Source organism: Dipodomys spectabilis, unplaced genomic scaffold, assembly GCF_019054845.1.
Source record: "Dipodomys spectabilis isolate Male_0828 unplaced genomic scaffold, ASM1905484v1 ptg000229l, whole genome shotgun sequence".
In the NCBI taxonomy this organism is placed as follows: Eukaryota; Metazoa; Chordata; class Mammalia; order Rodentia; family Heteromyidae; genus Dipodomys; species Dipodomys spectabilis.
In genome coordinates this window covers 1,747,976-1,775,666 of record NW_024870906.1, presented here as the reverse complement: position 1 = coordinate 1,775,666, position 27,691 = coordinate 1,747,976, and the positions used below count along the sequence as shown (strand labels likewise).

General features: G+C 49.5%; 1 protein-coding gene across 1 annotated transcript in view; it reads left to right on the top strand.

The window, feature by feature from the left end:
• Dock5 (dedicator of cytokinesis 5) overlaps positions 1-27,691 on the top strand; it is a 138,168-nt gene that overhangs the window by 69,503 nt on the left and 40,974 nt on the right. Inside the window, exons 6-24 of the mRNA XM_042697792.1 lie at positions 146-294; positions 1,690-1,825; positions 2,353-2,510; positions 3,228-3,309; positions 5,239-5,368; positions 7,549-7,621; positions 10,251-10,393; positions 13,537-13,662; positions 14,961-15,085; positions 16,069-16,167; positions 17,688-17,760; positions 18,109-18,212; positions 19,134-19,293; positions 20,248-20,345; positions 20,825-20,914; positions 21,332-21,432; positions 24,235-24,369; positions 26,468-26,579; positions 27,406-27,476. Coding sequence (XP_042553726.1) covers positions 146-294; positions 1,690-1,825; positions 2,353-2,510; positions 3,228-3,309; positions 5,239-5,368; positions 7,549-7,621; positions 10,251-10,393; positions 13,537-13,662; positions 14,961-15,085; positions 16,069-16,167; positions 17,688-17,760; positions 18,109-18,212; positions 19,134-19,293; positions 20,248-20,345; positions 20,825-20,914; positions 21,332-21,432; positions 24,235-24,369; positions 26,468-26,579; positions 27,406-27,476 — 2,165 coding nt within the window. The remainder of the gene's footprint in view (positions 1-145; positions 295-1,689; positions 1,826-2,352; positions 2,511-3,227; positions 3,310-5,238; positions 5,369-7,548; positions 7,622-10,250; positions 10,394-13,536; positions 13,663-14,960; positions 15,086-16,068; positions 16,168-17,687; positions 17,761-18,108; positions 18,213-19,133; positions 19,294-20,247; positions 20,346-20,824; positions 20,915-21,331; positions 21,433-24,234; positions 24,370-26,467; positions 26,580-27,405; positions 27,477-27,691) is intronic.

Here is a 27,691-nt window from a genome sequence, read left to right as displayed (position 1 = left end):
GGGACAGTCATCGCTGTGAACCTAACACTAGAAATGCCAGCTTACCTAGTGACGTAGTGATTTAAGAGCGCCACAAATGCAGAGAAAATACTCCCACCATCTTTACCTTTTTCTGCCCTACCTCTCCCTCATTTTCCCGTCTTAGAACAACAAGGTCACGCTCTTCCGCCAGCTGCAGCAGATGACGTACAGCCTGATTGAGTGGCGCTCCCAGATCCTCTCCGGGACACTGCCCAAGGATGAACTGGCGGAGCTGAAGAAGAAAGTCACCGCCAAAATCGATCATGGGAACAGGTAGATCAGGGCTGGGAACAGGTAGATCAGGGCCAGACCCCGACTTGGTGACCAGAAAACATCCAACACCTTCTTGGCTAAGGATATGGTGCATAATCAACGTTTAAAAAAAGAAACATTGTGAACAATTTTACTTATCAGGCACCAGCAGCTCATGCATGTAATCCTAGCCGCTCAGGAGGCTGAGGATCTTGGTTTGAGGCCAGCCCAGGCAAGAAAGTCTGTGAGACCCTTTCTTCCCAATTCACCAGCAAAAAGCCCACATGTAGAGCTGTGTTTCAAGTGACAGGACACCAGCCTTGAGTGAAAAAGCTAAGGGATGGTGTGGCCTAGGACCTGCACAAAAAATGAGATAATAATTAAAAACAATTTTAGAGCCAGCCATGGTAAACCAATCCTCCCCTTCTCCCCTGCCCCCTGCACATCTACTCCATCTGTTTTCTGGGATCTCGCCACAGGCAGAGAGATTTCCTCTAATCCCTGAGCCCCCAGCCCACACCCGGCCACACGTGTGGCCCCCCAGCCCAGAGAATGCCGCTCAGTTAGTTCACCCGCAATCTACCTCTGAGCAGCTGGCACGGTCATCCATCGTGAGTCTGGGTGGCCTGTGGGTCTGGTGGGCATGGAAAAGAACCTTCCAGGTCCAGGGGGTAGATAGAGAGGCTGGAAGACAGGGAAGGAAGGAAAGGAGACATATTTGCTTTCTTCCCAAAGACCTGCCCCCCTTTTTTTCCCACGATTGCCTGTGTTCTTGCTGTCTGCATCTCCCACTTCCAAGGTAAGGGGGGCCTGGAATGCACATGGAGTGCTTTTTCCACCCCACTCCCAATTCTTGGAACCAAGCAGTCTTTTGAACTCATATGCCACTGGGCACAAGAGGCTTGGAAGGGAGCGTGCGTTGCCAGGCATTGGGCTCCTTCTTGCTGTGTGGACACACAGCTATGGCTGAACTCACTGCTATAAGAAAAACTTGTACCACCAACGTTTATTGAGTGCTTCACTTATTTGCGGTAGTATCTTGGGTGATTTGCGTGCATTAGCTCAATAAGTGCCCACGGGGACCTTGGAAGGGAGGACAGTTTTACATGGGAAAGGGTCGCAGGGTAGTAAGTATCCTAGCCAAGGTTCAAATCCTAGTCTAACTGACTCGGGTCAGAACCCATGGAAAGTTCTGTGTATACTGACTCTGTTCCTTGGCATATTCACACATGAATCTGGCTGACACCGTCGCCATGTGCGTGTGAAGGTTTATTGTGTCTTGGAAAGGAGGGAAGAGATAGAAGGACAAAAATCAGGGGGAGCTTCTTCCATTGAATTGCCAAATGGTTCCCTGTCCTCTCTGAGTCTCGGGGTGCTCTGGGCAGGAGACCCACTGGGCCCCTCTGCTCCCCGCAGAATGCTTGGGCTGGATCTGGTGGTGCGAGATGACAACGGAAACATCCTGGACCCGGATGAAACCAGCACCATCGCTCTCTTCAAAGCCCACGAAGTGGCCTCCAAACGGATCGAGGAGAAGATCCAAGAAGAAAAGGTACCCGCCCTCCAGCGTGCACATTGTAGCACACCGGGAGCCAGTGTTCTGCTGAGACTCAGTAAAAGAAAGGAAAGTTTTGATGGAAGAGATAGAAACATCCAGAAAGTCATTCGTGTTCTCTTGGGCAAACATGGAACCAGGCAGCTAGACACTGATATCTGTAACCTGTTTCCCTGGGAGGAAGACAGCAGGAAGATCATGGTTTGAAGCCGGCTGGGCAAAAAGTTAGCAAGACCCCATCTGGATTGACAAGCCGGGCAGGGTGGTTCTTTTTTTTTTTGGGGGGGGGGTTGGTTGTGGGGCTTAAACTCTGGGCATGGGCTCAGTCCCCTGAGCTCTTCAGCTCAAGACAAGCGTTCTACTTGAGCCACTTCTGATTTTCTAGTGGTTTATTGGAGATGAGAGTCTCATGGACTTCCCTCCCATCCTGCCTTCAATCTGCTATCCTCAGATCCCAGCGTCCAGGGTACCTGGGATTGCAGGCATGAGCCATCAGTGTCTGACTTCTCTTTCTGTCCATCCAGTCCATCCTGCAGAGCCTGGGCCTGCGGGGCCAGGCCAACTTCAGCACGGTCCACACCTACGGCCTGTATGTGAACTTCAAGAACTTCGTGTGCAACATCGGAGAGGATGCCGAGCTACTCATGGCCCTCTACGACCCAGACCGGTCCACCTTCATCAGGTAGCGTGGCCCCCCACACCCCCAGGCCATGACAGCAGCCTCCACCTGCCTCGGCCTCCGCCCTGGCCAGGCTGAGCGGGGGAGATGGAGAAGAACAGTCACAGGGAACGTCCTCTGGGCTCTGTGGCTTTTTCTGTGACCAGTGAAACCAAGCAGCCGGCGTTGGTGGTGTACCTCCTGGGAGTTGAGGGTCACGCACGTGACAGGCAGATGAGGATAAAGACTTCTCAAGGGGTAGGGGTGTGGCTCACGTAGGACCCAGCATTGCTGGGCAGTGACACTAGCTTGTGTGACACTGCACGGGTGTGTGAGCGCCATGATGCATGCCCCAGAGTTAGACTGAGTTGTCCCCAGTGGCCTTGGATTCTGATGACAAGCGCAGGTTGTTTGTCCTGGGAGCTGACGCCCCCTACCCCTAAGGAGGCGTGCAGAGTTGTCACTGATACGTCATGTGTTCCTCCAGCGACGTGTGCGCCGGGCAGCGTGGATCTGAATGGCGGTTAGAAATTCTCCATTCAGCAGAGCTGAGGCTTCTGTGCAGAGCACATGAGCTGGCAAGACTGCAGATAGTCCAATCTTGTGAAACTCGCCACGTTGGTGGCCTCTGTGTCTGGGACCCGGGGCCTCACCCGGCCTCCCTCACACCTGCCTGTGGGCTCTCTCTGCCCCTTCTTTCTGAGAGTGGCTCATGGAAGACTGTTCTCTTTTCTTCACCAGTGAGAACTATTTGATTCGCTGGGGCAGTAATGGCATGCCCAAAGAGATAGAGAAGCTCAATAACCTCCAGGCAGTGTTCACGGTAAGTCCCTCTCACGGTCCCTCTGGTGGTTTTGTTAGTGTGGGAAGGGCGTGGGAATCACCTTGGCGGTCATTTTGTGCAGCAGGTATTTGCAGAGCACCTGTTAGATGCTGGGCACTAATTAATGGGCAGCCCTGAACGCATCAAGAAAATAACCGAATGTGCCTTCTAGAGTCATTCCTGTCAGGGTAAGAGACAGATCATGAATGGTGAGGAGACAAGTGGAGGATTTATGCAGTGAAGGCGCTGGGTGCCAGTGGCTCACACCTGTCATCCTAGCTACTCAGGAGGCTGAGATCTAAGGGTCGCGGTTCAAAGCCAGCCTGGGCAGGAAAGTCTGTGAGACTGTTTATCTCCAGTTAACCACCAGAAAACCAGAAGTGGCACTGTGGCTCAAGTGGTAGAGCACTTGCCTTGAGCTGAAGAGCTGAGGGATAGCGCCCAGGCCCAGAGTTCAAGTCTCATAACCAACTAAAAAAAAAAAATGAAAGCAAGAAAGGCTGGGGATGTGGCTCAAGCGGTAGCATGCCTACCTAGTAACCATTAAGGCCCTGAGTTCAAACCCTACTGCAATCATTAAAAAAAAAAACAACAAAACTACAGTTTCATTTATAAATGTCTACGTATTATTTAGAAATAACGGTGCATTATTGTTTACATACCAAGCTGCCTAGAGCCCTTATTTCTCCATTATCAGAAACTGCAGATAAGAGTACAAAGTCAGCCTGGAGGTGGTTATTATTATTATTATTAACCTGGAAAGACAAGTTCATTTTCTTTTTTTGAAACTTTTTATTGTGATACACACGTGGTGTACAGCGGGGTTGCAGTGATGTAAATCTGGTAAGAGAACATTTCTTTTTGGACAGTGACACCCGTCCCCCGCGCTCTCCCAGTTTTTCCCTCCCATGCCTACCCACAAGTTGTGTAGGCCATGTTCCCCATGGTGCCAGTGCGCCCCACGGCTGCCTTTGTTTATCCTTCATCCTGTGCAAGGCGGTTATCACAGGCTGCTCTTCCTGTCTGAGTGACTTGACTCAATTACAGAGAATAGACCAGGCGTGCGAATTTGAAAAGTGACGTTTGATGGGGAAGGGGACCTGGGCTGCCGCTTCATGAGAGGATTGTGAGATGTCTTTAAATGACTTCTGACATTAAGTGGAGGAGCGAGGGGAGCCGTCCTGGCCTTTCTCATCTTTACAAATACAAAAAAGACAGAGCTTTCTGCTTCACATCCACACACAAGAGGCTCCGTGGACCCTCTCAAAAAGCCGATGAATGACCACAACCCGGACCTCCCTGGCCTCCAGGAGGCTTGTGTGAATGCCCAAACTTAATGTTATGTTAGTCTTCAAGTCATTTGCTGCTGAGATGTGTCCTGGATGGATACAAGGCAGTAACAACGAATGGCTTGACTTTTGTTGTTTTTGCTGTTACTGATGGCAGTACTGGAGCTTGAACTCCGGGCCTGACACTTGCTAGATGGGCGCTCCTGCTGCTGAGCCATGTCTCCAGTCCTCATTTTTGCTGCGTGCTTTTGAGAACAGGAGTTTCATTTCCTGCCCACCTTCGGGACTCCTTTAGGCTTCCCATTTTAGCTAAGATAATTGAGAGTGAGTTCTGAGAACATTTCTGCCCCAGTTGGCCTCAAATTGTGATCCACTGAATCTAGCCTCCCAACCTGCTATACTTGAGGTTGAATTCTTGCAGAAACTTGCCGTAGGAGCAGGGGAAGAAGAAGAAGAGGGCGCTTCTTTCCTGTAAATACAAAGTAGAGTTCTTGGATGTGCCCCGATGGCCGTTGGCCAGGACTGGGGAAGGGCAGTGTAGCAGGGAAGGCAGCTGGCACAGGGTGCTCTGAGCAGGATTCCTTGCCGGGGAAAACAACACGGGGACAGGGTGACATGGACTCCCTCTCTTCCACCCCAGGACCTCAGCAGCACGGACCTCATCCGGCCTCGCATCAGCCTCGTGTGCCAGATTGTCCGCGTGGGCCGCATGGAGCTGAAGGAGGGCAAGAAGCACACCTGCGGCCTGCGGAGGCCTTTCGGAGTAGCAGGTACGGGGACCGCCTGGGCCGGTGCGGGCCGGCGCAGCCCCCATGGCCCGTAGTCTGGCAACTCCCACCAAGTTCATATATGGGACTATGGTGCGTTCTAGCAATCCAGATGAGGACATAGAGCCAGGAGAACATGGAGCAGGTGTGACTCATGCCCACGTGTGCATTCTTCACAGTAGCCAAGAGGCACAGGCAACCCAAATGTCCCTCAGCAGATGAGTAAATACACCATGGTACAGCCAGAGAACCGCGTATTATATGGCCTTAAAAAAGAAGAGAGGGGCTGGAATGCAGCCCCCTTCATGCATGAAGCCTTGGGTTCCATTCCTCAGTACCATATAAACAGAGAAAGCTGGAAGTGGTGCTCAAGGATAGCCTTGAGTAAAAGAAGCTCGGGGACGGTGCCCAGGGCCTGAGTTCAAGTCTCCAGAGGAGGGGAGGAGGGAGGACAGGGAGCTGGTGCCCGTGGCTCACACCTGAAAATAGTCGCAGTATTTTGTCATTTACTCAGGGATCCCTCGTGGCTGTGACACCCGTCCCCTGCCCGCCTGTCCCCTGCCCGTCCCCTGCCCGCCTGTCCCCTGCCCGTCCCCTGCCCGCCTGTCCCCTGCCCGTCCCCTGCCCGTCTGCCCCAGGCCCCTCTGTGGCTCATCTCCATCCCTTGTGGCCCGTCTGCATTCCGTGGGGGAGGGGCGCTCTTCCATCTCTTTCTTTTCCTCTCCTCTCTGAGCCAGCTGCCAGGAAGTGAGGGAAGTGGTCATTAGTGTGTGTTTTATGGCCGGCCTGTAATGTATTAACCTGTAGCTCCCATTTACTAATTCTCTGGGAAGAGATTGATTTTATTCTATAAAAGGAACGCACTCAAGGTCATTACCATTCAATACAGGCAAAGGAGATTCAGAGCATTAAGTTTGAGGCTTTTGATGTTCTGTTTCTCTGTGTGTGTGAATGTGTACGTGTGAGTGAATGTGTACATGTGAGTGAGTGTGTATGAGAAAGAGAGAGATTTAGGTCTGTGCTTACAATTGGATTCATTCCCTGGCTTTACCACTTAAAACGCATGACTCACAGGCCAGGTGCCAGTGGCTCATGCCTGTAATCCTAGCTACCTGGGAGTCTGAGATATGAGGATCACAGTTCAAAGCCAGCCCAGACAGAAAAGCCTGTCAGACTTTTATCTCCAATTAGCCACCAAAAAAGCCAAAAGGGGAACTGTGGCTCAAGTGATAAAGAACTAACCTTGAACAAAAAAGCTCAGGGGCAGCGCCCAGGTGTTGTGTTCAAGCATTAAAAAACAAAACAAAATCAAAAAACTTACTACTCAGAACAAGTAACTTAACAAGTTACTTAACTTTTCAGTTCTCTAGCTTCCTTATCTCTAAGTAGGACTAGTAGTATCAGTATACAGATAATCCCTGCACTGGGGGTGGGGTGGGGGGAATCACTGGATGGGTTTCGTGATATTCCTGGGCAGGTCTGTGTATAAACCAGGTGAGAAGATCTCAAATGAAGTTGCTGGATGACCATCACAGGCCCCGAATTCCTCTTCAGATCTTTCATTCTTCAAACAGTCCTGCCAAAAAAAAACCCCACCCATTTTTACCTGTGGTTTTGCATATTAAAAGGCAATTTCTTCTTGTAGGCTCAGTGATGCCCCTGGGGCTGGGCAGGGAGATGGCAGGCTCAGCCTGCCCGCTGCGTAGGGAGGCGCTGTCTCAAACACGCTGACACCCACACGGAGCCATGGCTGGCTTCTTATTTCTCCAGAATTTAACATTTGGCCTTGCAGACTTTGTATTTATTTATCTCGTGGGAGCTGCACCCCAGCCCCTGTGCTGGCTCAGGACCCGATCTGCTGCTTGAGCTGGGCTCTCCTGTTCTGAGGCAGGAGGAGCTCATTAGCTTGGCTGGGGCTGACCAGGTGGTCATCCTTGTCTCTTGTCTCCTGAGTAGCTGGATTACAGGCCTGCGCCACCACCCCTGGCTTCTTGTAGAATTTGTAAGGAGGCGGTGGGCCGGCAGGGTTGGTCTGAGGCTATCCTGGCCCCTTCCTCCCAGGCCAGGCCGGGCACGCTGGGGAATGCAGCAGGTCCCAGGGCTGCGGCCCTGCCTCCCCATGGCTACCTAGCTCGTGGGCAGTGCAGCAGTGGGTGTCTCTCATGAATTTCCCCTCCCTCTAGTGATGGACGTGACTGACATCGTGCGCGGGAAGGTGGACGATGAGGAGAAGCAGCACTTCATCCCCTTCCAGCAGTGAGTTCCCCGGGGAAACTGAGGCCTGATTACCTGTGGGTGTGGTGGGGGAGTTGAACGCTGAACCGGATGCTAGCAGGCCTTTCCCACCTCGGAGGCTGGACACTTGTCAGCCAAGAGCTGTACAGAGACTCCCTCCGAAGTGCTCAGTGCTGGACCCAGCTGAAGAGAACTAGCGCGATTTCTGCTTCTCCAGACTCACTGAAGGGTATGAAGGACGGGGCCGGCGTGCGCATGCGCCAGGAACCAGTGCCGGCATGCGCATGTGCCAGGAACCAGTGCCGGCATGCGCATGCGCCTGGACCCCGACGAGGGCGCCTCTGAACTTGCACATGCGCACACACACACAACATAGTTAAATGTATGTACATATGTAACTCATAGCCATCAATTCTGCCTCTATTATGTGTACGTATATAGCATATTTTATATTTATACATATAAGCATTCTATACACACACACACACACACACACACACAATCTTTGTTGATGTCAATCATTTGTATATGTACTTGTTATAGATGTATCTGCACAGGGCAGCCCTGATGGCTAATAATTGCCATTTAAATTTACATCCCTATTTGTTCTTGCCTTCATGGTAGGTTTCCACCCCTCACTCCCCACCCCCCATATCTGGCCCATAGCCAGCTGTACATCCCTGGGGGCTCACACCGTGCTGTCAGATGTGTGTCCTGTCTGGGAGGAGCCAGCCCGGGCCCCCGGCTGCTCGCTCTGTAGCCACTGTGGGGTTTCACGTTGCTGGATGCAGCCTGGCATTTTAGCATGCATGTTCCTAGTCCACTGTCGTGGTTTCTGCTCAGAGGGTGTGGATCCTTCTAGATCCTTCTCATCCATCTAAGGAGTGGCATTTGGGGAAAATGACTCAGGCCCAGCACCCTATTGCATATCTCTTCTGGTCAGGGCATGCCAGGAAAGCTGGCCTGGTTGACAGAGAAGCCCACATCCATGGCACTGTACTAGGCGGGCATGCATTACTGAGGGTGCCCACAGGCCCGGGGCTATGCTTGGTTCTCTTGCCCCATACACCAGCCTGGTGTGTTCAGTGCTTCCAGTCCCCTTGCCTGTGCCTGCCCTCGGATCCCAGGTATGCGCCTGGCCTGGGAATCTGGACATCTTCCCAGGTCAACTGGTGGTCTGAGGAGGGCCTGAGAAGTAATGGGATCCCAGTCTGTCTAAGACCTAAGGGGAAACTGAGGCTCTGAGGCAGACTCCTGCAGAGTAAGCCATGAAGTAGAGCCGGGAACTTGGTCACTCCATCTAACGCCCTTCAGTTCATGTGGCCACCTTGGATGGCACTTTGAACCTTGCTTCTGCCTGTAGTTAAACAGGAGACAGACGCCCATCAGTTCTCTTTCTTCTTGGAGTTTTCATTTTCTTTCCTTCTTTTTTCTTTTTTGCCTCATTTCCAAGGTGAATTTAGTGTTTATGATAGAAAAATCAAGGAAAGGGGTCAAGGACAAAAATCAGAACTGTCTGCCTATCCATATCTCTACTTCTACCTGTCTATATCCATCCATATCTCTATTTCTCTCTCTCTCTCTCTCTCTCTCTCCAGGGCACTAAGATTTAAAATCAGTCACCTTTGCTAGGCACATTCTCTACCTCAGGCCTCCAGCCCCTACACATAGGATCTCACTTTCCCCCCCCTTGAGGCTAACCACTAAGCTACCTCTGCCTCCCTCCTTGATTACAGTAGGGAAGAGAACCACCACACCCAGCATATATTTTGCTGTGAGGTCTTGCTCACCATTTGCTGGGCTGATCTTAACCTACACAGTCCTTCCTAGTAGCTGGGATTACAGGTCTGAGCCATCATGCCCCATGCAGTTTATTTTAATGATGCTAATTGGCCTTATTTTCTATTCTAATATTGGGCAACACCAAATTCCATAAAATAATAAGTGTTCCAGTGAGCCAAGCAAAAAAAAGGCTGGTATAATAGATAGAAAAAAGGCTGAAAATGGTGTGTGTGGGGGGGGGGGGGGTGTGGCGGGGAACACTGGTACAGGGAGGGAGGAAAGCAGGGAAGTAAACAAGCAGATTAGTCATTCTGAAGTTTCTTTCCTTGTCAGGCTAGGACAGAAAGAACAATTGGAAAGTAACTGGGTAATTTCTAGTTCCTTCAGTAGGTTCTTTTTCAGGAAGAGTTAAGACCAGGGAAACTTCATGATCATGCCAACCAAAACTGACCTCTTTGGAAAATTTGGGTTTCTCTCTCCTGATTTCTGGGAGGGTCAGATATTCAGTTTGGTTTGAACTTGGTGAGCTTGCTACTTGGAACCTTAGCGTGAGTGACTCCATCTTGATTTGTAGCCTGGAATCCCGGGACCCAGTGCAGGTGCCCTGAGGTCTGTGGCAATACAGAAAACACTCTGGTTAGACTGAATCTGTACTTCCCGGTTCTCTCCAGAGCCACCGGCTGTGGGGTTGTGCGGCAGACACCATCCGGCTGCACCTCCCGCTCACCTCTCTCCCTCTTCCCCAGAATTGCCATGGAAACCTACATCCAGCTGTACCTCCCGCTCACCTCTCTCCCTCTTCCCCAGAATTGCCATGGAAACCTACATCCGGCTGTACCTCCCGCTCACCTCTCTCCCTCTTCCCCAGAATTGCCATGGAAACCTACATCCGGCAGAGGCAGCTCATCATGTCACCCCTGATGACGTCCAGCGTCATCGGCGAGAACGAGCCCCTCACCTCCGTCCTGAATAAAGTGATAGCGGCCAAGGAGGTCAATCATAAGGGACAAGGTACAGAAGTGGTACGGGCTGGGCAGGGAGGTGACCAAGGAGCCACTCAGCTGAGAGGGACTTCAGCTGGGGTGGGACAGAGCCTCTCCTCCCTCTCCCTCTCTCTCTTTTCTCTCTCTCCCTCTCTCTCCCTCACCCCTTCCCCCTCTTTCTCTCTCTCTGCTCCACTCTCTGTCTCTGTTTCTCTCTCTCCCTCACTCTCTCTGTCGCTCTCTCTGTCTCTCTCTCCCTCTCTCTAGATCACAGTCCAAGGTGGACGGCCTGTGAACACAGTGTTTATGTTATGAGTCATTTCTTCTTCTCTACGCACCCAGAGTTGACAGTAAATGCAAAGGCAAGGAGGTTCAGAGGTGATCCTGTGCTGCCAGTGGAATCCATTTACCCATTCTGTTTTCTAAAATGGAGAATTTGTGATCAGGAACCAATGGTCCACTTCACCAAGCTCTGCTCCTTGTTTTTCTGTCTCCTTGTCATATTGTGGTGTCAGTTCAACGAAGAGCAAATCCGCTCTAGAAATGTGTGTTAAATCCAAACAGCAGAGGAAAACAGTTGAAACTTTAGAATTCAAACACCAGATTTTTTGAAGACTGAGTCACTTTTTCTTCCCTGGCCTGTGACTGTCTTTGGAATTAGAGACAATTGGAAAATACATTATTTTCTGCATATTTAGTTTCTCATGTGTTCACAGTTATTCTCAATAAGAAAGTTATATAAGCAATAAATTACCTGAAGACAAAGAACTAAATTTGTTTCTTCTGGGTTTTTTAGTTCTTAACCTAAGAATACAATTTTAATTAGAGTAGAAAAGATCTTTTCTAGATTGCTGTTCACACCTTTGCTAGATTGCTGTTTTATAGTTTTGTTTTAAAATACAAAACTGAGAGCAGTTGTTATTTCTTTCCTTGCTTTTGAACAAAACAAGCTCTTTTCAAATGTCTTTATGCTCAAATATTTTTTATGACTGCATAATATTCTATTGCCCAGACTTATCTGAAAAATAAAATCAAAATGCATTTAGTATAAAGGTCTTATTTAGCTATACTTTCTCTGGTAGGACTGGAGAGTTCTTTATTCCATTAAATAGAATAATTGTTCTGGTGGGCAGAGCAGAGAACTTAGTATTTATAGACAGAAAAAGGCTAAAAAAAAAAAAGACACATCAAACAAAGAAGGATCTTTTAAGGACAAAGAGAAGATAAGTAATTCCTCAATATCTGGTTACTTCTGGTTACTTTTTTGGTAAGGGTTAACACAGAGGGAACTTCATTGTCTTATGGATTCAACTGGCCTGTGTAGTAAATTTGCCGTTTTTCTTTCTCTCCTGATTTCTTAGAAGTCAAATACACATTTTGGTGTTGTGGAACTTTTTCCTTCCATGACTCTAGCTTGATTTTTAAGCCTGGATTCTTGGGGGCATTGTACAGGAAGCGTAGTCCAAACAGATGGCCCCGTGTCATTTTTACTTAACAGATTTAAGAAAATTAAATCCCTTAGGTAACTCGTAAGTGGCTTTTCTATCTTGTCATCATTGTTCATTACTACAACTAGCCTTATGCCAAAGGCTTGTTTCATTTGGGCAACTCCTTCCCCCAGAAAACACCCTGAAGTAGGATTTGGGGGTGCAGTGAAGAGAACAAGCTTAAACCAGACACACCGGTGTGGCCAGTTGTCCTGATGTGCTTTAACCCACCATGGTTCCCGTTACCGCTTTGGGGGTTCACTGCCCTCTTACCTGCCTTTGCCAGCTAGTATTTAGCAATCTGCACCCGAACCAGTATGTCCGTGCACATCTGCAATCCCAGCTCCATGGAAGGCACAGCAAGGAAGATCAAAGTCTAAGGCCTGAGCAAAAAAAGTGAGACTATCAAATAAAAATAACTAAGGCCCAAAGGGCTGGAGGTGTAGCTCAATGGGTAGATTGCCCAGGGAATAAGCATGAGGCCCTGAGTTCAAACCCCAGGATAGCTGAAAACAAGGAAAATCTGCAACTCCTGGGAAGATGGAAAGCAGATTTCCACTTGGATTTTATTTGTTTGTTTGTTTGTTTTTTGGGTCCGGCCATGGGCCCTGAACTCTGAGCCTGGGCTCTGTCCCTCAGCTCTTCAGCTCAAGGCTAGCGCCGTACCACTTGAGTCACAGCGCCACTTCCGGCTTTTTTCTTTTTTGCTTATGTGGTGCTGAGGAATCGAACCCAGGGCCTCATGCATGCAAGGCAAGCGCTCTACCACTGAGTCACCTTCCCAGCCCTCCACTTGGATTTTTAATAAGCAGATAAGTCAATAAATTAGCCTGCATCTCAGTAAGCATGGATTCCCTGACTTTCCCTATCTCAGATGTTATGAGCCCTTTACATAATCGTTCTTATTTAGGACACATTTTCTCTGAGTTTTTTCTAAATATTTATTAAACTATATTACCTGTCCCTGTGAATTGTATATTCCTGTCCCACTTATTTGTCATGATTTTAGTTTTCTTATAACGGCTGTTAGTTCTTCATTTCTGACAGGTATCTCACTACCACTAAGGAGGCTTTTTGCATCTTTATGTATATCAAGACTGAAGCCTCACTCATGGTTTTGCTTTCGCGATTTCTTTTTCGCTCATTTAAAAGATGGTTCCTTTTCAGAATTTTAGTATCTATACGTTATTCTTCCTCTACTTCCTTCACAGTTTTTCCTGTTCACTTCTTTTATTATCTAGGAATCTATTTGAATGACAATAGGACCTGAGAAATAAAAATGATTCTGTTTTAAATACCAAAAAAAGCACCTCAGCCTCCTTATGAAATGATGGTGGCTTTTCATTGTGCTTTGTTGACATTTCTTTTGTCCCATGTTAACATTGTCATAGATGATCACGTTTAGTCTCGTTTATTCCAATGAGATTAAATGCTATGGCTTTTGCACAAAATTGTAACTTTGCAATAGTTTGGTATCTGTGAGGGCTCACTCTGATCTGTGTCTCCCTTAAATTTAAGAATCTGTCACCTGTCTGTCAAATTCCTGAAAGAAAGCCCGGTTGTGATTGATGGAGCAACGTCAGTTTAACTGGGGGAATTTCGGATCCTTTATGACGAGGTGATGCTTACACGGTGTCTGTCTGGATCACACCAGGAACTGAACATTTTCTTTTCTTTTTTTAAGGACTTTGGGTGTCCTTGAAGCTGCTGCCTGGTGACCTCGCTCAAGTGCAGAAGAACTTTTCTCACTTGGTGGATAGATCGACAGCCATAGCCCGGAAGATGGGCTTTCCAGAAATCATACTGCCAGGTAAACGGCTTGCTCCACTTGCACTTTCTGTGCAAGAAGGGTCCCCCGCACCCCATCCCCACCCCCAGGCAGCTCCCTCACTGCCAACGGCAGACAAAGGCCCCAGCAACCTGCCCCGTGGCCAGGCCAAGAAAATGCTTTTCACTGTCACTCACCATTTCCAGCTCTACGTCCTGTTCCCTGGTGTACAAACCCTGCCAGGCTGGGTCACGTGGCTGTGAGCGCGTGGTGTTCCGGTCTGGGAGAATGGCTGGTTTGCTCTGTGTTCTGCTGCCTTTCTCTCCCCCTGCTGTCCCAGCTCTGTAGCTCCTCTCTGTGAATGAAGTGCTTTTACCTTGGATGGCTTCTTACCTCCACCCCTGTGTCTGCCTGGATTGCAATGACCAGAACTCGCTTCACCGCCTCCTTGTACAGCACCCTGACTCACTCCCTCTTGGTACCTGACTCCCTCCATCTTGTGACGTGAATGGTCTTTGCCCTCAGCCTGCCTGCTTTCCTCCACTCCTCCCGGCTGAAAACCTGACTTCGTTTGCATTCCAGATAAAGACACTGGTTTTTTAAAATTGTTTTTATTGTTCTTATAAGGGTGATACGTAGAGGGATTACAGTGACATATGGCAGATAAAGAATATATTTCTTCTTGGACAATGTCACCCCTCCCCTGGCGATCTCTCAGTTTTTCCCTCCCTTCCCTACCCAGTGAGGACCACTACTGCATTTGTTCACCCTTTGTCCCTCCATTTCTGTGCCCCCCTTTCCCTCCCAAAGACAAATGAGTGAACAAACAAGACAAAAAGAAAACAAAAATAGCAACAAAGAAAACACCTCTGGTTTTCATTTCCTGCAGCTCATTCTGATAAATATTATTTTATGTGATCAGAGGCCTTGCACCTGCCCGTTCCTCCTCTAAGATCCTCTTCTGGAAAGACCAGATTCTTACGTGACCTGTGGGCCTTTTGTCTCTAAAGCCTCATTTCACACCAGACTCCTCTTACCGTGAGGACTTAGTCACACTGTCTCACACACACACACACACACACTCCATTAATAATGAAAAATGGCTTGGCTTTACATACTGTAACACACATGCTTATTGTTGGACAAGGACGTGGAATGCTATTGAGAAGAGTGACACTTCCCACGGCCGTCCCCTCGTGGCTGTGACCCCAGGAGGAGCGGGGACACAAGCTGTGGCTGATGGACGGTCAGCCGTGCCCGACCGTCTTCTTCCACCTCTGACATCCTGACACGTGGCACCGTGTGTCAGCCACGCTCACAGCTCTGTCCTCCCATGGCAGGAGATGTCCGGAACGACATTTATATCACTCTGATCCACGGGGAGTTTGACAAAGGGAAGAAGAAGACACCCAAAAATGTGGAGGTGACCATGTCTGTGTTTGACGAGGAGGGCAACCTCCTGGAGGTATGTGGGTCCCCGGAAGCCCAGCGCCCCGCCATTGTTGTTGGGGGGGCGGAGCTGGCTGAGCATGTTCTCCACTGCAGAGAGGCTCGACCTTCTCCCAGGTGTCCAGAGTGTCTGGAAGTCTGGCTGCTAGAAAGGAAGCCTTGGTTCTGTCATGAAGGAGGAAAGGTTGTGGGCAGCCTGGCCGGCCACCAAGAGCCACACGCTATCCTTCCCCCAGGGCCCCAGGAGGAAACAGATATTCAGACAGTTGGCTAAGAAGCCTGAGAATATTGGGCATCAGAGGGCTGCCCAGGGCAGGTTGTGTGTTAGCTTTGTTCAGTAGCCTGGAGGTGGCCCACGAAGTCCCAGTGTGCTGAGCCTGGAGGCTGAGCGGGGCGTAGACGTGAGGCGGACTTGGTATTCTCACATAGCAGGACATCAGTGTGTGAGGCCTGGCTGCCTGGTCACTGGCCGCTGCTCCCTGAGAGACGGTAGAAAGAAAGAAGAGGGAAGAGAGAGCAAAGACCACTGGCCAGAGGAAACTTCAGATGGTGTTTGGAAACGTAAAAGGGAAGGGCAGAGCTGGGCCTCCAGGGCTGAGCCTGTAATAGCTACTAGGTTTTGAAACCAAATGGTTCCAACAAAGAAGAAAAAGAAGAAGTACCTCAACCACTGAAACTGGGTGCGGTGTGGTGCACGCCTGTCATCCCAGCTACTGTGGGCAGCATAGAGAGGAGGATTGTGGTCTAGGCGTGTGGGGTAAAGCGTGAAGAAGAATGAAAGCGAAAAAAGGCTGGGGGGTGTGGTTCGAGTGGTAAAAATTCAGTTCCTCACACCCCAAACTTAGTGAGGGTACAGAGGTCAGAGTAAGGCATATCCTACGGTGACGGAAGTGGGGTGCGTGCGGGGTGCACAGGGGGCCGTGTGTGTGGCGTACGTATGCTCTCGCTTCTTTAGACAGTCGTGTATATCCTCTCCCCCTTGTTTCTTTCATTCCAAAGAAAGCGATCTTCCCGGGCGCGGGGTACGAGGGCATCTCGGAGTACAAGTCGGTCGTGTACTACCAGGTCAAGCAGCCCTGCTGGTACGAGACAGTCAAGGTGAGAGCTGGAGAACTGGCGGAGTCTCCCTTCTTCCCCTCTCCCTATCGTTCTCCTGTCTCCTTCCTTCCTCGCTGTCATTCTCCCCCTAGCCGGAAGCTGCAGATAAGCGGCCTGTGGTAGATCAGGAGAGATGAATGGATGGTTCTAGGTGATAGGGGTTTATCTCCAGTGAACTCTACACTTTGAGCCCACATTCTCATTCATTAAAGTCTCCAGCTCTAAATAGAGAAGCATGCAGTGACACCACTGGCATCAAGCTGGTCTACCATCAACCAGAAATGCTCAGCTGTCGGTAGACGTGTTTTGCTTCTTGGCCCTTCCATCAGGGGTGTCCTCTGCCGCCCACAGAGGCCCTGGGGGTGCACAAGCATGTGCTGGGATGCCCTCTTGTCAAGTAGGGGGCCGGGACTCCCCAGCTTCCCCCCAAGATGTTAGAGAGCCTGCTAGCATCAGAGCTTGAGCCCCAGTCCCCCCCAGCCCCAGGCTGCATGGGCACTGGCTGTCCCAGACATTGGAGCTTTCCAGAGAAGAGTCAGAAACTAAAACCCTGCAATCACATCTTCCCCAGAGATCCTGTATCTATTAATGAAATCTGAAAGCAAGGAAACCAGGCCCCGAGCAGATGCTCACGTTGACCCTCATTCGCATCATCCATCTCAGAGTAGCTGTGAGCAAGGGACTTGGATTTAAAAAGACAGGATGAGGGCTGGGAAGGTGGCTCAGTGGTAGAGTGCTTGCCTTAAATGCATGAGGCTCTGGGTTCGATTCCTCAGCACCACATAAGTAGAAAACACCGGAAGTGATGCTGTAGCTTAAATGGTAGAGCGCTAGCCTTGAGCTGAAGAGCTGAGGGACAGCGCCCAGACCCAGAGTTCAAGCCCCATGACCAACCAAAAAAAAAAAGGGAGGATAAGGAAATCGAGGTATGGTTCAAGTGGTAGAACTCCAACCCTGAGGGGGAAGTAGAACAAAAACATGAGGCCCTGAGTTCAAACCCTGGACCTGCATGCACACTTGTGCACACACGCGCACACATATACACACACCCACAATGTGGATAAAAGTTCAAAATGATATATTTGCTGATTTCTCTGATATGATTGGCATAATACATATTAATCAAAACATCATACTGTTCCCTATACATACATGCAGTTATTAGATGTCAAATAAAAATAAGGTCATTAAAACTGAGCCTAGCCTGGTACTGGTAGCTCACACCTGTAATCCTATCTACTCAGGAGGCTGAGTACCTGAGGATCGCAGTTTAAAGCCAGCCTAGACAGTCAAATGCAGGAGAATCTTAGCTCCAACAAACCAGCCAAAAAGCCAGAAGTCAGAGCTATGGCTCTAATAGTAGAGGAGCAGCCTTGAGCTTTAAAAAAAAAGTCAAGCAAGAGCAAGAGACTCTGAGTTCAGGCCCCAATACCTGTGCAAAACTACCAGAGTGAGCCTGAATGTCTAAGGATGAGTGAGACGCTGTGTCTGTAGCGTGCTGATGCGCTCCCTCCGCACAGGTGTACATCCCCATCGACGACGTCACCCGCTGCCACATCCGGTTTACCTTCCGACACAGATCATCGCAGGAGTGTGAGTATCAGTGTGACAGATTGCCAAGAAAAAAAAAGGAAGATACCTTTGCCTCGCACACTTTGTGGATCCGGAGAAAGAGACACTTGAAAAGTGATTTCAGACTTCCAAATAGAGTTTCTCCCATGTGGTAACCCTCTAGGCAGGAAAGTCTCGGTGGCCCTGGCGACCTGAGACAGGGAATGGAGGGAGAAGCTCCTGCCCTGGGAAGCAGGCCATCTCCATGTCGGGGCTTGTGACTGTGGCTGCCTATCAGAGCACAGGGGAAATTCACTAGCCCCTCCCCTCGGCTCTGCCGTGGTGTGCTGGCCTTCCACACTGCCCACACGTGTGTTTCTGTCTTTTCAGCCAGAGATAAGTCAGAGCGAGCTTTTGGGGTGTCCTTCGTGAAGCTGATGAACCCGGATGGCACCACCGTGCAGGACGGGAGGCACGACCTGGTGGTGTACAGGGTAAAGATGACGGAATGAGACGCCCTCCCCTCCCAGCCGTCAGGTTTAGGTGGACAGCTGGAAATCCAGACGGGTTTGCCCCATAAAACTCTAGAAACCCCAGTGCTGAAGGAATGGCGTCGCGGTAGAGCGCCCACCTAGCTGGCAAAAGGCCCTGAGTTCAGATTCCAGGACTGCCTCCCAAGAGAGTGCTGGGGCCTGGTGCGGAGGGTGTGCGGTGGCCCTGGGTGGCAGGGGCAGTGGCCTCCTCTCCCTCTACTGCAGGACACAGCGGTGCCTGGCTGGGCCTGGTTGGAGCCTGGTGGGTGTGGTAGGATTGCACTTCCCGTCACCATGATCCAGACGCTCTCTCTGTGTGTTCAGGGCCTTGCTTCCTTCCCTGGCAGCTGAGCCCCACACGCTTGTAACTCTGCTGGCACAAAGAGTTTTTAAAAATGAAATCCAACCTTATTCCGTCATCTATTGATTTACCTCTGGCTGTGACTTGGATATTCTTTTTTGTTTTCCTTTCTTTGTTTGTTTCTTCTGGCCCTGAGGTTTGAACTCAAGGTCCCAGGCACTGTCCCTGAGCTTGTTTTGCTCAAGACTGGCACTCTACCCCTTGAGCCAGAGTTCCACTTCTGGCTTTTTTTTGGTGGTTCATTGGAGATACGAGTCTCATGGACTTTCCTGTCCAGGCTGGCTTTGAACCACGATCCTCAGATCTCAACTTATTCCTTTTGTTAATCCTGTGTGGAAATGATCTCTGCATGCGGAAGCTCTGTGGCAGGCGCTGACAGCGTGGGAGTTGGAGGCTTGAGACTGGATGAAGTCACGTGTTTCCCGTGGGCCCTGCACGCCCATGTGGACAGGCGTGTTTTATGTGTGGCGTGTGACACAAGCCACCCATCCTCTGCCATGCCTAATGTGCTTTCCTTTCAGGGTGACAACAAGAAAATGGACGATGCCAAATTCTATCTGACACTGCCTGGGACCAAGGCGGAGATGGAAGAAAAGGAACTGCAGGCATCTAGCAAGGACAGCACGAAGGACAGCTTCCAGATCGCCACACTCATCTGCTCCACAAAGCTCACCCAGAACGGTAGGTGGGGAGCAGGGCTGTCCTGGACGCGTGAGCTGACCACTGGCCCTGGTTGCCTGATCACACTCACTGGCCTGGACCACGTGGTTCCTGGGCAGGATGCCGGGTGCTTCAATTCTGCCCTCAGCCCTTCCAATAATCTTCCAGGCAGTACTGCCCAAATCACTCATCATTAAAACAGTGAAAAGAATTTCAGTACTTCTTCTGGGGGTATGTGTGTGCCAGGATGGCTGCTTGAACTCAGGGCCCAGGGACTGTCCCTTAGATTTTTTTTTAACTCAAGTCTGGTGCTCTACCACTTGAGCCACACCTCCACTTCTGGCTTTTTGCTGGTTAATGGAGGTAAGAGTCTCATGGACTTTCCTTCCTGGGCTGGCTTTGAACCTCAATCCTTATATCTCTGAGTAGCTGTAATCCTAGCTTTCTGAGTAGCTAGGATTACAGATGTGAGCCACCAGTGCCCAGCAGTGGTCATGAATCTGAAGCAAATGAATGCCTATATATAAATTGCTCTTTTCCTTCCAATCCGCCCAGATGTAGATCATGGCAAGGAAGACAATAAGCAAGACAGGAAATTGAAGGCAGGAAGGTTATCTAGAAAGTGTTTCTGAAGTTTACTTATTTTAAAAAATTTATTATGGTACTTATAAAGGTGATGTACAGGGGGTTTACAGTTAGATAAGTCAGGTAACGGGTACGTTTTTGTGACTCTCATGTCCTTGCTTAAGAAATGTGACTGCCAGCCAGATGTTGCTTGATGTTTGATATACGTTAGTAATTAACTTTTTTTCTTCTTGAAGAATGAAAGAGATCACAAGGTATTTTCTTAGATGAGAGACTGCAAATTGAAATATGAAGTATCCCTTGAATTTGCTGGTAGGATGCACAGTTGCCTTTTCTGGAGAATTCTGTAGCTCTGTCATTCATGCATGTGCTTTGTGTCTGCTCCCGCAGTTGACCTGTTAGGCCTGTTAAATTGGCGTTCCAATGCCCAGAACATCGAGCACAACCTCAAGAAGCTCATGGAGGTGGATGGAGGGGAGATTGTTAAGGTATGTCAATCTTCGTAGCTAGATCTACTTCTGTGTGTGTGTGCGTGTGCCAGCACTAGAACTGAACTCAGAGCTGGCATGCTGTCCCTTAGCTGCTTCTACTCAAGGCTGGCAGTCTACCACATGAGCCAAAGCTCCACTTCTGGCCTTTTCTGGTTAATTGGAGATAAGAATCTCACAGACTTTCCTGCCTGGGCTGGCTTTATACCAAGATCCTCAGATCTCAGCTGGGATTACAGGCGTGAGCCTCCAGCACCCAGTGAAATGTAACCTTCGGTGCCTTTATGTTAACATTTTCAGCCAGTCATGGTAACTAGAAGACTTCTTATCTGCACAGCTCATTTGCAAGAAAATGGCATTTTAAACCCTATTCTTCTGGAATATCATTGTTCCTGAATTTGTACCACACAAGCAAATACGATTTCATGTGAGCCAAATGGACTCACTGAAGTAAACCTCTCTGTTTTTCTCGCCTTCAGTTCTTGCAAGATACGCTGGATGCACTTTTTAACATCATGATGGAAATGTCGGACAACGAAACGTACGACTCCCTTGTGTTTGACGCACTGGTAAGTGGTTCAGCTTTCACGCTCACACTCGGGAGTAAAATGTCGTGGGAAGTTCCACACTGCGTCGGCGGTGAGAACTTACTGGGATCAGCCCTCAGAAAACCTGTCCGAGTCCCACCCTCCATGTGCTGTTCTCTGCCCTGGCTTTTGTCATCTGCTTACTGAATGCCCTGCTTTGGGACTGCCAGCTCCCTGCGGTCAGGGGTGTTGGCCTGTATCCATCATTCCTGGCCATCAGTCACGAACCTCATACATAATGGTCTCATCGTTAGTGTGAAATAAATTTCAACCTGATGGCGTGACTTCAGCGTAGCTGTGATTCAGAATTGTTCAAGCATGAGAAGGAGTCCTGCTGGTTGACAGCATGCCTGGCGCTGTGGCCTGCAGCTGTTGACATTCCGCCCCCCTCCCCCGCAGGTGTTTATTATTTCACTGATAGGAGACATCAAGTTCCAGCATTTTAATCCTGTCCTCGAAACCTACATTTACAAGCACTTCAGTGCCACCTTGGCATACGTGTGAGTATAGCACAGGGGACCAGCGCGGTGGCAGGCTGGTAGGTTGGTGGGTTGGTGTTCCAGGGGCTGGGTGTTGGAGAAATGAGAGGAGTTGGGTAAATGTGCCTGTGAGTGGAACTTGGTTGTCAGCGTTCAGGTGGAAAGAAGGAGTTATCTGTGTATTCTCCTCCTGGGAAAGAGGTCACCTTCCAATCCTTCCTTCTGGACATGGCTATATTTTATTTTACTTCTATTTATTTATTATTTATTTTTGTACCAGTTTTGGAGCGTGAGGTCTGGGCCTAACACTCTCGCTTCGTTTTTTTCTGCTCAAGGCCGGTGCTGCACCCTTTGAGCCACATTTCCACTTCCAGCTTTTTTAGGCTGGTTGGTTGCTTAGAGATAAAGAGCCTCTCTGATTTGTCTGCCTGGGGCTGGTTTTGAGCCAAGAACTTTAGACTGCAGCTTGCTGGATTGCAGGCTGAGCCACCAGTTGTCCAGATAGGCACTTAAAAAACAATAATCCAGAACATGTAGTAAAAAAATTGAAGTCATTTTAGGAACACAGTCCAGGCTGAACTCAGAATCTGGATGTCAGCGAGATTAAACAATGAACCTGGCTGTCAGGGCATTGAACGACGAACGAAGCCGGGCCAGAAGGGCAGCCGCTGGCCTCGGCCTGCACCTCAGAGCCTCGTGTTGCTGATCGCTCCTTGGCCTAACAAGGCAAACCTCCTACTCTGGCACACAGGAGGCCTCTAGGGCCCCATGTCCACTCCGAGCTCCTTCCGGGGGCACTCAGCTCTCTCTAGTGTAGAACGCGGCCTATCACCTCCTACTGTTCACCTGCAGTCCTGTGCTGAGTGTCGCTGGCACGCGTAAACTCCCTTTTGGATGATGACGTATGCCAGATCGTGTCCATGGCTGCCGACTCTTAGGTCAGATCAGACCACGGGTCCCTGCTGGGGTTTCCCTTTTTTCTTTTTCTTCCCCCCAGTCCTAGGGCTTGACAGAGCCTGGACACTGCTCTGAGTTTTTTATGTTCAAGGCTAATGCTCTACCACTTGAGCCGCAGCTCCATTTCTGGCTTTTTGATCACTCATTGGAGATAAGAATCTCATGGAATTTCCTGCCTGGGCTGGCTTCCAATCTCAGACCTCAGCTTTCTGAGGGCTAGGATTACAGGCATGAGCTGCCAGTGCCCCGCCCTGGTGTTCTTTTCTGAACTAAACAAGCACAGAGGTGCCGACACCTGGTTACATAAGGGAGGTGTCCTGTAACACAGTCGCCAGCTAGCGGCTGGTTATGTTATACTGGAAGGCAGCACATACACCAGCGACAGGATTATTTCCACCCAGCTCCCTCTCTTTCTACATGAGTGGCCGCTGCAGTGAGAAATCTTGCTGCTGTGGATTGAGCCAAAGGAGACCTTCAAGGTAAACTGAGGCTGTCAGTCCTTTGTCTCCCAAGTGCTGAGATTATAGGTGTGTACTACTACACCCAACTCCTAAGTGAATTTTCAAAGGCAAAGGAAAAAAAGAGCATGGAGAAACCCACGGACAAGGCAGCGTGTCCCAGGCCACAGAGCTCAAGGTCAGAACTCTGGGGAACTCTGGGTCCACACCTGTGTACTGCACACACTGCCAGGCACCTGTCGCCATGCGAGATCGACAGTCACTTGCAGAGCACATTGACAGCGCTTGATACAGCAAACCTGTGTCCTCTGGGTTTTGTGCTCATCTCAGAAAAGCTCAGAGATTCTTAAAGGAAAAGCTTGAAATATCAGTGCCCTCAAAACTACTCTTTGGTAGCACAAGATCAAAACCCTATAATCCTAGAAGCTAAGATCTCAGCATCGCAGTTCAAAGCCAGATTGGGCAGACAAATCCTAGAGACTGTTATCTCAAATCAGCAAAATATCAGAAGGGGAGATGTGGCTCAACTGGCAAAGCACCAGCCTTAAGCAACAAATCTTAAGAAAGTGTACTTCTTACCTTATGTAACTGTAACCCCTCTGTACATCACCCTGATAATCAATCAATCAATAAATAAAATAGAGGAGATATTGTAAAAAAAAAAAAAAACAAAAAACCATACCCCCCCCAAAAAAAGAGAAGTATGAAATTCTGAGTTCAAGCTTCAGTACCAGCACACACACATACACACACCATGAATGCAAGATCAAGACCATCTGTAATCCAAAGACTTTGGGAAGACAGGAAAAGCAATCTAAAATCCCAGAAGACTTTTGTCTGTTGAGAGGGTTGTAGAGTCAGAACGAGAGTCCTTCCCCCCCTCAGGGAAGTTTCTCTCTGGCACTATGATTTCGGATCCTGAAGACTTAGATCTGGACACATGGAAGGAGTTAGCTTTCCTAATATTTCCTCAGCCAACAATCACCCATCCTTCAATGCGCATCTGAAGATGCCAGCGATGAAAACATCCTAATCGGGCTGGGAATGTGGCTGGGTGGTAGAGTGCTTGCCTAGCGGGCATGAGGGCCTGGGTTCAATTCCTGGGTACTCCATAAACCAAAAAAGAAAGAAAGAGAAAAGAGAAAAGATCCCTCTAATTAAATTTCTTCAATGCTTCCGATTTAGATCCCTTTAATCCTAGTGTTTAATCCAGTCTTTCTAAGCAGAAGAGGGAATGGATGTTCCAAACCTAGACTGCAGAGAAGCTGTCTAGAACAGCAAAGAGTGAGTTTGTTCTGGCATGTTCTCAGGAGAGTTATGGCTCTTCATCTCACGGTGCCACCTCCTACCCCTGGTCTCTGAGCCCCCTTCTCTTGGTGACTTCGCTTGCCTTTCTTCCCCTCTGAAGAAAACTCTCCAAGGTCCTGAACTTCTACGTGGCGAACGCAGATGACTCCAGCAAGACAGACTTGCTCTTTGCGGCTCTGAAAGCCTTGAAGTACTTGTTCAGGTTCATCATCCAGTCCCGCGTGCTCTACCTGAGGTGAGCGGTTTGCCGACATTTCCCTTATCTGTCAGGCTTGTGGCCAACTATGAGCCCTCCATCCTGAAGCTGTGGGGGTCCAGAGCGTCAGTGCACGAAGTGGACTGTGAAGGTGTTAAAGGAGGTCTGGAAGCAGTTTGGGGTGGAGCGGGGAGAGTCCTTTCCTATCAGCAGAATCCTGATGCCATCTTCATAGCAGGGCTGAGAGGTGCAGGGATGGCATGTAGCACTTGCAGGGGGCTTCAGGTAGGGTGACAGCTCCAGGGAGAGAGCTTCCTGTGGCCCAAGGGAGGTAGATGACATGGAGGAGACTTCAATGAATGAAGCAATCCAGGGCATCACCTTGAAATCATTCCATCTTCCCTGTGGAAAGTGGATTATGGGAAACAGAGCAGAAAGCCAGGGCCTGCCCGAAAGCGAAGGGCCACAGTAGCCCTTGGGCTTGGGGCGGGGAGTGCCGCTAAAGAGCTTTAGCTAGTGGTTAAAACGCAGACGCCCAGCGCTGAGCCGCAGAGCCCAGTGAATTTCCTGTTTTGAGATTTGTTGATTCCGAGAGACTGTGGGGACTGACCTGCAAATAAGTTCTTTTCTAGTTGTGCCAAGCGGGTGAGTTGGGAATTGCCTGTCACCCTGTTACCGTGGACCGTGATTTCCACTTGGCGTTCCCGCCCCCCGAGTTGGGCCCACATAATGTGCAAGCTGACTGTCTGTGTCCACGGGGCGTGGGACTGGCAGCAGCCGCTTAGGTCTCAGGATAGTTTTTTTTTTAAATTTGGAATATTTGCATGAGTACATCATGAGGTATCCTGGGGATAGCCCCCAAGTCTGAAAACACGATTCATTGTTTTTTATATAACATACAGTAGCCCAAAGGTGATTTTACACATTAATAGGGTACTGGATTTTTGGCTGCGACTTGTCACAGGTGTGCAGAGATAAACTTAAATATAAACACATTCGCATGCTCGCGTGTGTAGGTGTGTTACACGGGTTTCCTGTCTACACCGGGTACTTGGCAGTGGCCACTAAGCATGTGTGGTACCGTTCGAGACTTGTGTGGTGTGCTTCTGCGCAGTTGGGGGAAGGCCTCTTGAGTTGTACGTTGGAGAAAGAGCTGATTTCTGAGGCGTTGGCAGCTCTGAGAAGCCTCTAGAGCACTGTGATCGGAGCAGGTGCGTGGCAGCGCCAAGCCATCAGCGTTCTGGCATGTGTGGCAGATAGAGGACAGCCCACTGGTTTCAGTCTGAGGAGTTTCTCAACACACGGTCTGAACCTTAACTCTTGTGACCCAAGCCCCTAGCTGAGAGGAGGCTGTGATCTGAGGATTGTGGTTCAAGGCCAGCCCAGGCAGGAAAGCCATGAAACTCTTATCCCCAATTAACCACCAAAAAAGCAGGAATGGCACTGGGGCTCCAGTGGTAGAGCACTCACCTTGAGCACAAAAGCTGAGGGACAGTGCCAGGTCCTGAGTTCAAGCTCCAGAAATGACACAAAAAGAAAGAGGGAGGGGGGGAATTGAAGTGAGACAGAAAGGATTGTGTCAGACGCCAGAGGAAGGGAAAAAGGAAGGGAAGGAGGGAGGGAGAGGGAGAAGGAGGAAGTAGGGGGTCATGGAGGAAACCCCCTAGAGCCAAGGCTCCACTTCTGGCTTTTCCTGAGTAGTTAATTGGAGATAAGAACTGGTGGCTTACACCTGTAATCCTAGCTACTCAGGAGGCTGAGATCTGAGGATTGCGGTTCAAAGCCAGCCTGGGCAGGAAAGTCCACCAGACTCTTATCTCCAGTTAAACACCAGATATTGGAAGTGGTGCTGTGGCTCAAGTGGTAGAGTGCTCGCCTTGAGCAAAAGAGCACAGGGACAGCACCCAGGCCCTGAGTTCAAGCCCCATGGCCGACAACAACAAAAGAATCTCATGGACTTTCCCGCCTGGGCTGGCTTCTAACTACAATCTTTAGATCTGAGCTTCCTGAGTAGTGTGAGCCACCAGAACCCAGCTCTGGCATTTTTTTGAGACTGCAAATCTTATTTTAAAATTTCCTTGAAAGTTGGACAACCCAACTTCTTTTCATTCTCATTTTTTTTTCCTTTCCTGTTAAGATTCTATGGCCAGAGCGAAGATGGAGATGAGTTTAATGACTCAATCCGCCAGTTATTCCTGGCTTTCAATATGCTGATGGACAGACCTCTGGAGGAAGCCGTCAAGATCAAGGTCAGTCTGGGGTTAAGACGCTGGGTAAAGATGCTCTGGACCATAGGACTGACTGACCAGAGTGGGAGAGGAACAACTAACTACCCAGGGCATGGGCTCGCTGGTGGATTTGTATAGAACTTAGAAAAGTAAACGAGAAAGGGAGTGGGGAGGAAGCTGGCTGCAGAATACTACCTAGCATGTGCAGGCCCTGAGTTCCAACCTTAGAGCCACACGCACACACGCACACACACACACACACATACTCACTAAACAAAGCACAACCAGAACAGCAGCAGTAAAGGAAAAAGCCCACATTTTCCCCTGGAAATACATTGGCCTTTCCAGGTGTCACTTTGCCAGAGACAAACTACCTGTTAGACATGCCCAGGAATAACTGGCATGACTCCTGTTGTCCCCCTACCCCCATTTCAGTAAACAGAGCCTCGTGCCTTTCTTAAGTTTACTATTTTCTCTCTAGTCCCCTCATTCCTCCCAGAACCCACCAAGCCCCCCACACCTTTTGAAATGGGAAACAACATAAAACCGTGGACTTTTGTTATTTATTCCTGGTTCTTTCTGGCAACTTCGTGAAGAAGAAGACCTCAAGAATGTAGGGAAAATGACCCCCACAGGGCTGGCCGGAGCTGGCTGGTGGGAAAAGTTCATACCTCCTGGGGCTCCATGGGCTGGAGAGGGTTTCCAAGGTTCAGTTGGACGTGGCCACGTTTCCTCCTTCGAGGGCGTCTGCCTCCAGTCCCCTCTGCAAGGCTCCAGCCCAGCCAATAAGTCAGAGCCAAACAACAAGTCCTGGATTTGTGACTCAGCCCTGGCGGGTTTCTTGCAGGGGGCAGCTCTGAAGTACCTCCCTAGCATCATTAACGACGTCAAGCTGGTGTTCGATCCTGTGGAGCTCAGGTAAGTACCAGACACCGTTCATATCTTGCTGGGAGCTTACACGAGCTTTTGTTCTAGAAACTGTATAGAAAACACCTTATTATGCTCAGTGAGGTGCTGTAGAACCAGCCAAAGAACTCATAAAACTTGCCCCCGAGAGACAGATGTGCGCTTTCTCTGGGGACACGCAGAAGATAGTCACATTACAGCGCCCTTCGCTGCAGAAAGCATTTGGG